The sequence below is a fragment of the Phyllostomus hastatus genome, unplaced genomic scaffold, assembly GCF_019186645.2.
Source record: "Phyllostomus hastatus isolate PE091 unplaced genomic scaffold, TTU_PhHast_1.1 phas_scaffold_11, whole genome shotgun sequence".
NCBI classification, from domain to species: domain Eukaryota; kingdom Metazoa; phylum Chordata; class Mammalia; order Chiroptera; family Phyllostomidae; genus Phyllostomus; species Phyllostomus hastatus.
In genome coordinates this window covers 4,238,557-4,250,730 of record NW_025334005.1, presented here as the reverse complement: position 1 = coordinate 4,250,730, position 12,174 = coordinate 4,238,557, and the positions used below count along the sequence as shown (strand labels likewise).

The 12,174-nt window shown below is 60.7% G+C and overlaps 1 protein-coding gene across 3 annotated transcripts; it reads left to right on the top strand.

Annotated features, from left to right (window-relative positions):
- The first annotated feature begins 189 nt into the window (after positions 1-189).
- Positions 190-10,849, top strand: RPS6KA4 (ribosomal protein S6 kinase A4). Of its 3 annotated transcripts, none has more exons than XM_045855242.1 (17): positions 190-335; positions 442-513; positions 1,192-1,410; positions 1,502-1,617; positions 2,129-2,236; positions 2,462-2,542; positions 2,625-2,728; positions 2,825-2,975; positions 5,277-5,441; positions 7,200-7,328; positions 7,529-7,662; positions 7,782-7,875; positions 8,299-8,472; positions 8,561-8,755; positions 9,123-9,261; positions 9,453-9,616; positions 9,914-10,849. In XM_045855242.1, the coding sequence occupies exons 1-17, from the start codon at positions 281-283 to the stop codon at positions 10,106-10,108; spliced, it is 2,295 nt and encodes a 764-aa protein (XP_045711198.1). In that variant the 5' UTR covers positions 190-280; the 3' UTR covers positions 10,109-10,849. The 3 variants fall into 3 exon arrangements, with proteins under 3 accessions (XP_045711198.1, XP_045711197.1, XP_045711199.1); XM_045855241.1 differs by having other exon boundaries at positions 191-335; positions 9,102-9,261; XM_045855243.1 differs by having other exon boundaries at positions 233-335; positions 442-467; positions 9,102-9,261.
- The last annotated feature ends 1,325 nt before the right edge of the window (positions 10,850-12,174 follow it).

The following is a 12,174-nucleotide window of genomic DNA, read 5'->3' as shown; positions in this document are numbered from 1 at the left end:
TGTTCCAAAGCCTTCGGGAGTGTCGCGCGGTCCGCCCCGTGCACCCGCGTGCGACCGCCGGGTCCCTGCCCGCCCACTCGCAGCCGCGCCGTCGCGCTGTCACGTTCCAGCGCCTGACTCAGGCCGCGCGCGGGGCGGGGAGCTGGGGGAGCTGGGAGGCGGTGCCGGCGCCCGACTCGACCTGGAGGCGGCACCAGGAAGCGCCCGCCCCGGCCGGAGCCGCCATGTAACCGGCGCCGCCCGGAGCCGAGCAGCGCGGGGCCCCAGCTACCGGCCCGCCATGGGGGACGAGGAAGAGGAGGAGGGCTGCGCAGTGGAGCTGCAGATCACCGAAGGTGGGACAGGGGCAGCCGGAGACTGCAGGGACGGGTGACGGCAGCAGCCGGGGCCGCGGGGAGGGGTCATGCACTGGCTGGGCTCATTTGCCCCCTGTGCCCACAGCCAACCTGACCGGGCATGAGGAGAAGGTGAGCGTGGAGAACTTCGAGCTGCTCAAGGTGCTGGGCACGGGAGGTGAGGACCCCCACCCACCGGGCAGATGCCCCACGCACCGCACCGTGCCCTGGGCCTCCCGCCGGCACACCCGCCTGGTTCTGGGCCAGGCAACAGGCAATGCCCCCCACCCTTTCCTGGCACAGCCTGCCTTGACAGCCCCGCCCCGCCCTGCCAGGGTTTGCATGCCCACTGTCAGGGCTGCTTCTCCCCACGGGGGCCTCCTGGATTTGTCAATGCCCTTGGGGGCTTGCAGCCCTCCCAGGCGATTTGCACAGCTCCTCTCCTTGTTCTGATATGACAGCCCTCTCCCCCGCTTTGCAAACTCCGAGCTCGGGTTTGCACACGCCTCCCCTGTCCGCGTGCACCTCTGCCTCCCTTCCCTGGGTTCGCATCCAGTCTGCCTGATCTTCTCCAGGTCCGCAGGGACCCCGCCCCCACCTTGCACCGCAGGCCTCGTGGAGTCGCATGCCCCCCAGCCTGGTTTGCACACCCCCTCCCTGGTTTCGCTGAGCATCCTCTTGGTGCTGTGCACACCGTTCCTTCGAAAGCTCTGCCAACTTTTTGCACACCTTCCTCTCACCCCAGCTCCTTTCTCCAATTTGCACAGCCTCCTGGGTTGGCGTCGCGCCCACACCCACCAGCCTGCACCACCCTCCTGCTCACCGCCTACTCTCTGCCCACTCCTTGCTTCCACAGCCTACGGGAAAGTGTTCCTGGTGCGGAAGGCGGGCGGGCACGACTCCGGGAAGCTGTACGCCATGAAGGTGCTCCGCAAGGCAGCGCTGGTGCAGCGCGCCAAGACGCGGGAGCACACGCGCACCGAGCGCTCGGTGCTGGAGCTGGTGCGCCAGGCGCCCTTCCTGGTCACGCTGCACTACGCTTTCCAGACCGACGCCAAGCTGCACCTCATCCTGGGTAAGGACAGGCGCCTGCCAAGCTCGGGGGGCCAGGAAGCCACTGGGGCCACCCATGGGGGATGCTTCCCAACCTCCACTCTGCCTCCCAGACTATGTGAACGGTGGCGAGATGTTCACCCACCTCTACCAGCGCCAGCACTTCAAGGAGGCCGAGGTGCGCGTGTATGCGGGCGAGATCGTGCTGGCTCTGGAGCACCTGCACCAGGTGGGTGAGCACCTGGCCACGTGCCTGTCGCCATGGGCACTGGGCCTGGGCCTTCTTCAGGGTCTCTCTCTGGGCTTCCCGGGGGTCATGGGGACTGCGGCTGCTTCCCCAGGCCTCCTGGAAGGGAGGCCTCGGCACTGCCCGGTGGGGTCTCCTCTCCTGGTGCCTCCTTCAAGGAGCCTTCCTCTCAGGGAGCTCGGGGTTGCTTCCTGGGTCCATGTTCACAGAATTTCCTCAAATGGAGACCTCGTGGCTGGGCTTCCAAAGCCTTTGTAAGATGGGGGTCTTCACACAGGTTTCCTCTTTCTGGGACCTTGGGGTCTGCTCCCCAGGGGGTCCGCCATGGGGCTCTCCTTCCTTGCTTTTGCCTCCTAAATGGCCTTTCCTACCCAGTGGCTCAGTCTGCTCCGGGCCCACTCCCGCACTGGAGATCCCCTCGTCCTGAGCAGCGACCCGGGGAGCTGAGGGTGTTGGGGGGAAGGGTCCTTAGAGCCCCTCTTGCCCCTGCCAGCTGGGCATCATCTACCGAGACCTGAAGCTGGAGAACGTGCTGCTGGACTCCGAGGGCCACGTCGTCCTCACGGACTTTGGGCTCAGCAAGGAGTTCCTGACAGAGGAGGTGAGTGAAGGCGACCTCGGCGTTCTGCCCCCACCCCGCACGTCACCTTCTCTCTGTCTCCTCCTCCTCCACGCCTGGCTCTGTGTGTTTCTCGGGGTGCAGAGGTAAATAGCCCCAGGCCCTGCGTTCACGAAGTTCCCACAGCGAGCCCTCCTCGGAGCCTTGGGAGCCGCTGGGTGACCCAAATCGGCCCTCTTGCCCCCCCCCCGCCCCCCGCCCCTGCAGAAAGAGCGAACCTTCTCCTTCTGTGGCACTATCGAGTACATGGCCCCTGAAATCATCCGCAGCAAGTCGGGGCACGGCAAGGTGGGTGGGCGGGGGAGTGGGGGGCGGTGGCGGGGTGGGGCCCGGGCGACGGGAGGCCTTCACCTCGGCTTGGCCCCGGCAGGCCGTGGACTGGTGGAGCCTGGGCATCCTGATCTTTGAGCTGCTGACGGGGGCCTCGCCCTTCACCCTGGAGGGCGAGAGGAACACGCAGGCGGAGGTGTCCCGGTGAGTGGGGCTGGGTGTGGGCGGGGGGCAGCTGAGGTGGCTGGGCAGGGCTGTGGGGGGGGCTCGCTGCCCCTGACGCCCCCCAAATCCTCCCAGACGGATCCTGAAGTGCTCCCCTCCCTTCCCCTCTCGGATCGGGCCCGTGGCGCAGGACCTGCTGCAGCGGCTCCTTTGCAAGGACCCCAAGAAGCGGCTGGGTGCGGGGCCTCAGGGGGCGCAGGAAGTCAAGAGCCACCCCTTCTTCCAGGTGAGGCCTCTGAGCTTCTCCCCCACGCCTCTCTGCACATGCCTGGTCTGGGCCGCCGCTCCGGGCTTGGGGACGCTCTGGAAGGAAGCTCTGAGACTGGCCGGTTTCACTTGATTTAGGAAAACCCCAGATCAAGAAAACAGGCCTTGCTTCTCATCCATCGCTAGTGACACTCGCAAGACATGTTCCTGCGGGGGGAAATTCTAGGTTCATTGACTGGCCGGACTGCCAGGGCCTTGAGAACGGATTCATCCGTGCTTTCACTGGGCAGGTTCAGAGCAGAGGGGTGACCCGCCCAAGACTGGATAGTGAGTGTGTAGGGCTGGGCACCGACCCCACGTCTGCCCTCAGCCCGAGTCAGTCTAAGAGCCACGCTTGCGCTCTGAGCAGCCACCCAGGCGTGTTGCTCTCTGTGCGGTCCGTGTGCCTGTAATTCAGGTGCACGGTCAGCCAGCCGTGCGGGGTTTGTCGACTGGCTAAGAGCGTACGCAGGGTAGAGTGAGTGCAGTGCGGAGTGAATCTCGTCTCCTTGTGAGCCTCTCTGGCCCGGGCGCTGGGCACGGCCGGTGTCATCGCCTCGCAGGGTCCTGGAACAGCGGACGCCCACTCTGTGCCGGCCCTCGGCTTGCATTATTCCGTGTGACCTTCAGAACCATCCCCATCACCCCCATCTTTACAGATGAGGAAACTGAGGTTCAGCGAGGTGGCCCCAAACCACCCAGCCCGGAAGTGGGGGAGCGCAGATTCAGCCCTCCGCCTGGGTGACTCGAGGGCCCGCGCCCTTCACACTGCTGCGATCTGGTTACGCGTGGGCATCGGACTTGCCACGTGTCTGACCTCGGGACAAAGGCACCCGTGGACGGGCATGTGCCGTGGGCCAGGCACGCTGTGACCCTGTGGCCAGTGTCATCCATCTCCCTGAGTCTCCCCGGCAGGCACCTGCCTAGAAGGGCCCTTGGAGATGCTTTCTCAGGCAGGAATCGGAGTCTGTGGCGAAGATGTCTCTTTGTGGGGGAAGTGGTCCAGCCTTGTCAGTTTCCTTCCGTGAATCCCTCTGCCCGTCCCGAGTGCACGCTGGGCCCTGGGTGCTGCCAGTGGGTTGCCAAGTGGTCCTACCAAAGAGGCCCCAAGGTCTTCGGGGCCTGATGCTTGTAAGGGGTGTTTTCTCTGCATTCTCCCTTCTCTCAAGACAGCCTCTCTGGTGATAGCTCAGTGCTGAGGCCCCTGGCGGCGGCACTGGGGCCTTCGAGTGTAGGTCAGGCTCCTCAGCTTCAAGGGACAAAAAATCCAACTCGCAATGGCGATGTCCATGGAATAGTTTGAATGCTAACAGGTATTGGAATGAACGGTGGTCTAAACAAATTAGAGGGTAATTTATTTATCTATTTATTTACAAAAAAGAAATCTAGAGGTCGGCAGGCCAGGGCTGCTGTGGTATCTTCAGCTTCTTTGAAAAAAAATGCTCCTCCATTTTGAGCAAGGAGACGCCATGTCCAGGGTTGCCTCATGGTTCAAGATGATTGCTGGAGCACTTGCCATCCAGGCTGATATCCAGAGGAGGGAGGGTAGGGGCCAAAAGGGCACTTGCCAGCTGTTCACCTTCCTCTTGAGGATCTTTACCTCGATTCCTATCTCACAATATTTGCTTGCAAGTTATTGGTCATCCCTAACTATAAGGAAGTTTGTAAAATATTGTCTTAGTTCACACATTGGTTCCTGGAACAAAATTGGGGATGTGGAACTAAGGAAGACAGGGAAAATAAATGCTGGGAAGGCAATGAACAGGCTCTGCCACACTAGCTTAAACATAAGAGGGCATGTTTTAGCTTCTGTAAGAGAAGTTGAAGGAAAAGTGGTCTGACTTCAGGCAAGGCTGCATCCAGGTGCTGGACCTCTGTCATTAGGAATCTTTTTCTTTGTTTCTTGGTCCTGCTTTTCTGCACAGGGACTTCATCACTAGACCCTGAGGTGGTCCCCAGCAATTCCAGGCACACATCCTGTAAGATTTAAGTATAATAGGAGGAATATATTTGTTTGTTTTGCAAGATAATTCTATTAAAAGTCCCAGAATGACTCAGTGTGATAGAGGGTGATTCTCCAAGGGAAATAGGGCTCGAGCGCTCGGAGGGAGGGATACAGAAGCTGGGAGGTGAGATGAGCACCTCCCCCGCCCCCCGAATGCCAGACACACTCTCATCTCACCGTCTCACCGAGGAGCTGCCCGGGGAAGGCGGCCTGAGCCGAGAGGGGTTTTTCTACTTCCTGCCCTTTGACCCCTAGTCTTTCATGTCTGCTTCCCAGGGCCTTGATTGGGCTGCTCTGGCTGCGAGGAAGATCCCAGCTCCCTTCCGACCCCAGATCCGCTCCGAGCTGGACGTGAGCAACTTTGCAGAAGAGTTCACGCGGCTGGAGCCTGTCTACTCGCCTGCGGGCAGCCCCGCCTCTGGAGACTCTCGCATCTTCCAGGTGAGTGAGAGTGTCCGGACCCGCCCCCCACCCCGATGTGGTGGGGGGCAGCCTCGGGCCTGGCTCACCCTTGGGCGCTGTGTCGGCCCTGTGCCCTGAGCAGGACTCAGCCCCTGTCCCCAGCCCTCCCCACTGGTGGGGAACCTGCAACTGTCAGTCACGGAGACCACCGTGGCAGGGCTCGGCTTTGAGCTTCATGGTTTGTCCTTAAATCCTACGTTAATTTCTCTTCTACTCCATTGTATCTCCTTATCGTTACGTAAAAATATTATTTTAAATCACTCACTTGCTTAAGGAGATACCCAGGGAGAGGTGCCATGTTTCTACTGTGGCTTTGCGTGCCCGGTGGGACACCATATCACATGCCCGGGGGCACAGGCCCCCTCCCTCCAATTTTAGGAGTATAGGCCAGGCAGGCAAGGCTGACCTCCTTTGCTCGGCACCTGAGGCCCTCCGTGGTGGTCCCTGCTGCCCTGAGCCCTAGCCTCCGTGCCCACTCTCGTCCCACTGGGTGCTTCAGCAGCAACGGAGTGCTCGGAGGCTGCGCAACATACTTCCGTACCTTTGCACACCAGCTCCCTCCACCTGGCGTGTCCCCCCCACCCCACCCCCCTGTTGCTCGCCTGGCGAGCTCCCAGTATACTTCTTAGCCTCATTGTCCGGGGCCGCCCCTGGACGAAGTCTTCCCCATTCCCGGCGCCCGGGGCTTCACCTTCCCAGCACGCCAGCCCTCTGTAGACAGCGCCTTCTTCTGAGCAGTTGGTCAGCTCGTGTCCCAACAGCGCCCCTGGGGCTGCCCGCTCTGGTCCTGAGCTCCCGGAGGGCGGGAACCACGTGTTTAATTTGTGTTCCTAGGCCCAGTGTGAGGGCTGGGCCTGTCTATATAGGACACGGTCTATAATTGTTAAATAACAACAGGCTGATATCAAGTATGCATGGGTCAGTCCGCCTCTGTGACGCTCTCACCAGTGACACCTCTGCACCTGAACATCGCCCGATCCATTGTCTCAACAGTTCTGAGAAAGTCCTTTCCTGTGAATGGATGGTGACTCATTCATTCCTTCCTTCCTTCATTCATTTCATGACCCAGAAATATGTGTCGAGTGCCGACCCTGTGCCGGGCACAGATCTGGGCACTGAGGATGTAGCAGTGAACCTGACAGGCAAACATCCCACCTGCGTGGGGCTTGCGTGCGGGCGCACAGTGAAGCTGCATTTTTAGGAGAAAACACCCTGTTTAAATTACCCTTGGGAATCCCTTGAAGCGACACGACAGGGATCCTTCGGAAAGGCAGAGTATTAACTCTGGTTTCTGTTACGTTTCTTCAGTAGCCCCCTTGCAGAGGAGGCCACAGTTTGATTTGCGAGGAAGGAACACTGATTTTTTTGTTCTCAGTGGGCATGTTTGCATTTTCATAAGCTAAGCAGGTGCGATGCCAGGTCACAGTCCTTTCATGCAGTTTTGGGGACCATTATATCGTGCCAGGCAATGCCCTGGGCACTTGGTGGGTGTTCCTGTGATGTGAAAGGTGGAGTCACAGACTGGTGAGGGACAGGCACAACCCCAAGTGATCACGAGACGAGCTGGACTAAAATGCCCACACGTCTGTGTGTACTGGCATGTCCCGCCCACCCCTGGCCTGGGGCCTGCCCTCCTCCCCTCCGGTTCTGACTGGGATCCACCCAGGGATCTTCCAGGGGTCCACCTGCACCTCTAGTCCCCATGCCCGCCCCTGACCCACCTCCCTCCCCAACCAGGGATATTCCTTCGTTGCACCGTCCATCCTGTTTGACCACAATAATGCTGTGATGACCGATGTGCTAGAAGCACCTGGTGCTGGAGACCGGCCTGGCAGGGCGTCGGTGGCCAGGAGCGCCATGATGCAGGTGGGTTGGGCCAGGGCGGGGAGAAGTTGACTCGGGAGTTCAGGGCCCGCGATTCCTGGAAGGGCTGTACCAGGTGCCCTCGGTGTGACCTTGGTGAAATCTGGTGACATCCGGGGAAGTCTGGAACCTCTGAGAGATGGGGTGAGGTGTGGCTCCAAGCCTCCCAGGCAGGACCTCTGACACACCGTCTTTACCCCCAGGACTCGCCCTTCTTCCAGCAGTATGAGCTGGACCTGCGGCAGCCCGCGCTGGGCCAGGGCAGCTTCTCCGTGTGTCGCCGTTGCCGCCAGCGCCAGGGCGGGCAGGAGTTCGCGGTCAAGATCCTTAGCCGCAGGTGGGCCAGCTTGGGGTGCATGGGCCCTGCGGTGTCTGGGTCCTGGGTCCGGAGAAGCAGAGTCTGTTGAGGGCGGGGCCGGAGGTCTTCCATTTTGACCCCTTTTGCCCTGCTCCCAGGCTGGAGGCGAACACTCAGCGCGAGGTGGCCGCTCTGCGGCTGTGCCAGTCGCATCCCAACGTCGTGAAGCTGCATGAGGTTCATCAGGACCAGGTAGGTGATGCCTTTCTGGGGTTTGGTGGACCGCGGGGATGCTGGAGCAGCCGCAGCGGGGTGGGTGTGGCCGGAGGGGCGGGAAGGCAGCAGGGGGCGGGGTCTGAGGGAGCCGTGGGCGGGGCCTGAAGGGATCCGGGAGGTCAGGGTGGTGGGGAGTAAGAGGGGAGTAAGGCTGGAGGACCGGAAGGCGGATCTGAGGACGGCCAAGGGAACGGAATTTGAGGAGGGCGTGGAGGGTTGTAGGATTTGAGGTGACCAAAGGGACGGGGACCTGGAAGGCAGTAGGGGTGGTTCTTGTGGGTGGGTTATCTTGAGGTCGGGGCTCGCACCCTTCTGAGGCCTGACGTTAGGGGCGGGGCTTGCCGGGGCCTGCGGGGCGGGGCCTGGCTTGTGATGGTGACCCGCCCCCGCTTCCCACAGCTGCACACGTACCTGGTGCTGGAGCTGTTGCAGGGTGGAGAGCTGCTGGAGCACATCCGCAAGAAGCGGCACTTCAGTGAGTCCGAAGCGAGCCAGATCCTGCGGAGCCTTGTGTCGGCCGTGAGCTTCATGCACGAGGAGGCGGGCGTGGTGCACCGTGACCTCAAGCCCGAGGTGGTGGGCGCGGGGCCCGGGGAGGGGGGGGTGCAGGGGAGTGCTGCTGCGCGGAGGGCCCGTCTCTGACGGACGCCTGCCCTCACAGAACATCCTATATGCCGACGACACGCCGGGAGCCCCGGTGAAGATTATCGATTTCGGGTTCGCGCGGCTCCGCCCGCAAAGCCCCGCGGAGCCCATGCAGACGCCCTGCTTCACGTTGCAGTACGCGGCTCCCGAGCTGCTGGCGCAGCAGGGCTACGACGAGTCCTGCGACCTCTGGAGCCTGGGCGTCATTCTGGTATGGGACGGGGTCCCCAAGGAGGGTTCAGGGTTGCCTGAGCCTGAGGTCAGAGGTCTTCCTGATGAGGGGCGACAGGGGCAACGGAGGCAGGAGTCGTGTTTGTGGGGACAGCAGGGTTTGGTGTGAGGCTGGCGTCAGAGGTTGTAATTCAGAGGCAGGGTCGCTCTGATGCTGGGGTCAGGGCACCCGAGTATTCTGGGTTGGAGGTCAGGGTCATGGCCAGTGGGCCTCAGGAGTTACTGTGCCGAGGATGACCGGTCCTGGGGGTGGGCTGAGAAGTCAGCCTCCTGGCCTCCCTGGGCCCGCAGCCCGGGCCGGTCTCACTTTTCCCCCCATCCCCCAGTACATGATGCTGTCGGGACAGGTTCCCTTCCAGGGAGCCTCAGGCCAAGGCGGGCAGAGCCAGGCGGCCGAGATCATGCGCAAGATCCGCGAGGGGCGCTTCTCCCTTGATGGGGAAGCCTGGCAGAACGTGTCCGAGGAAGCCAAGGAGCTGGTCCGAGGTGGGGAGCCGGAGTCACAGAGCCTGTCTGGGGAGCGGGAGGCCACGGGGTCCTGTCGGGATAGGGATCATCACCAGGCCCGGGGTCCTGGTGAGGATGCCGGTCCGGGAGGAGCGCAGGGCTGTTAGGATCTCTCTGGGGGCTGCCTCCGGCACGGCCTGCCCCAATACTTCCCCCCACCCCACCCCCAGGGCTCCTGACTGTGGACCCGGCCAAGAGGCTGAAGCTCGAGGGGCTGCGGGACAGCTCGTGGCTGCAGGACGGCAGCGCGCGCTCCTCGCCCCCGCTCCGGACGCCGGACGTGCTGGAGTCCTCCGGGCCGGCTGTGCGCTCCGGGCTCAACGCCACCTTCATGGTGAGGGGCGGGGCCTGTGGGGGTGGGGGTGGGGTGCGGACAGAGCCTGGAGAGGCGGGGGTCTCCCGGAGGCGAAGTCCTTAAAGCTCCGGAAGGTGAGGTGAGGTGAGCCGAGGCCTGGTCTCTGGCGGATTCGAGGCTTGACTTTTCAGAATGCTGGGGACCGGAGGCCAAGGACCTGTTGGCCTTGACCTAGTGCCATGGGAGGGAGGGTCCAGGATGGGAGCCAAAGCTCGGATCTAGAAGTCGAGGCCGGGCCGGTGTTGGGGGTACTCACGTCGTCGTATTTTCTGCCAGGCGTTCAACCGGGGCAAACGCGAGGGCTTCTTCCTGAAGAGCGTGGAGAACGCGCCGCTGGCGAAGCGGCGGAAACAGAAGCTGCGGAGCGCCGCCACCACCCGCCTCGTCTCCCCCGTGCCCGCTGGCCCCGGCAAGACCCCAGGCTCCAAGGGAGCCCCCCGCCGAGCCAACGGTCCTCTGCCCTCCTCCTAGCACCGCCCTCCCCCCCCCCCCGCCCCCCGCACTGTGACCCCCTTCCCCCCTTAGGGGCTGTGACCTGGCTTCCAGCATCATCGCTCCGCCCCATCCCCAGGGATTGCCCTTCCCTCCCCACCCCCCACTCCCAGACAGAGCAGAAGTATTTTTATAAGCAGAGAATTTTTTATGTCTTACTAGATAGAGTTAGAGATGCAGGGAGGGGGGGCCTGCTGCGGAGTGGGCTGTGGGGGCGGGGCCCGTGCTAGGACCGCCTGTACTGGCGGAAGGCGCTTCTGGGGGGGCTGCGTCAGCCTGCGCGGAAGGGCTCCTCCCCGTTTCTACGCACTGAATTGCCGCAGGGAGAAACTGGGACCTCTCCCCGTCCTTCCCTGAGGCTCTGCTCTTGGGAGGGGGCACCCCTCAAGCCGTCACTTTATGGATTGTCTGTGCAATTACATCCACCAAAGACCTGTGTTGGGGGGTGTTCGGGGAGAGGCCCCAAGGGACCCTCTGAGGCATCATTGCCTACTTATGCCACCTGCTTCTTCCCTACTGGGGCTAAGGAAGGAGGTAGGCGACCCCCTAAAAGGGGAGGCCCCCTTATTACCCACCCCTCCCCTTTGGCACAGCTGCCCCTTTGGGGGGTTGGAGCTGGGCCTTGGCGGGCAGGGCTGGGCAGCCACAGTCACAGCCTCGGTCATCTGGGGGGCTGTGCCTTCAACATTAAAATAAAAATCCACCCAGTGCTGTCTGTGACGTGTGTGCGTGTCAGTGGGTGTGGGGGGCTGAGGCCTTGGGGGGTCAGACTGACAGTTAGCCGGGCCTGGGACCCACCTTTCTTGGTAAGAGGGGACCTTCTTTGGCTTTTGGTGTGAGCAGTGTGTGTGTGGGGGGGTGGCAATCACCTTGGGTATGTGTCTGGACAGCTCCGTGTGTATCCTTTACAATTCTCTCAGTTACAAGTTAGAGAAAACCCAACCTAAACTGGCTTCAGCAGAACAGGAATTTTAGGCTCTTATAACTACACAGTCCAGGGGTAGCTTCAGGCAAAGCCTGATCCAGGTGCAAACGTGATCAAGACTAAGCTTCCCAGTCAGCTTTTCATTCTGTTTTCTGGGTGGTGTTGCCTTCTCCGGACTCTTCCGAGTGTTCTTTCGGCTGTAAGATATGTGTCAGGTGCTCCAGGGGCCAATGGGATGGATTGTCTAAAACTTTGTTTCTGCCCTGGCTGGTGCGGCTCAGTGGATTGAGCACTGGCTTGTGAACCGCAGGGTCTCTGGTTCGATGCCCTGTCAGGGCACATGCCTGGGTTACGGGCCAGGTCCCCAGTTGGGGGTGTGCAGGACGCAGCCAGTTGGTGTTTCTCTCCCACATTGATGTTTGGTTCTCTCCTTCTCTGCCTCCATCCCTTCCCCTCTCTCTGAAAATAAATAAATAAAATCTTTAAAAAACCTGAATTTGTTTCTCTCATAAATGCTGCTGAGGCAAACAAGTTTGTACATAAATCTGTGCATTGTAACATAATCAATCCCCGCTGGCGTGGCTCAGTTGGTTGGGCATCGTCCTGCAAACCGAAAGGTCACTGGTTCGATTCCCAGTCAGGGCACGTGCCTGGGTTACAAGTTTGGTCCCCAGTCAGGGCGAGTACAGAAGGCAGCCAATCGATGTTTCTCTCCCTCTCTTTCTCCCTCTTTTTCCCTCTCTAAAATAAAAAAAATAAAAATAAAGTGAAAAAGAAATGGCACTAAAATGTAAACAGCTTATTATAGCCTGTCTTAAAGTTGGAAATGGGTCGTGAATATGCATGGCGATGGTGATGCTGACATTTTTTTTGTGCCGGCATATATTTCCATGTGTGGATACATTAGGACTTATTTAGGCTGCTGTCCATTTTGGGCCACTTGGGCTGTTTTCAGTTCCTTGCTATTTTAAACAGCACTGCAACGAACATCCTTGTGCCTACACCTGTGCTCACCTGTCCAAATATTTCCTTAGGATACATTTCCTAAAAGTGAAATTAATGGGGCTACAGGATATGCCCATGCACACATACTTCACAGACTTCAATATACTCGATCAAA

Coding starts and splice junctions, on each gene's coding strand:
- RPS6KA4 (XM_045855241.1), top strand. CDS start 281: ATGGGGGACGAGGAAGAGGAGGAGGGCTGCGCAGTGGAGCTGCAGATC. Junction 7,329..7,528: donor CCAGGAGCGCCATGATGCAG/GTGGGTTGGGCC, acceptor CTTTACCCCCAG/GACTCGCCCTTCTTCCAGCA. Junction 9,617..9,913: donor GGCTCAACGCCACCTTCATG/GTGAGGGGCGGG, acceptor ATTTTCTGCCAG/GCGTTCAACCGGGGCAAACG.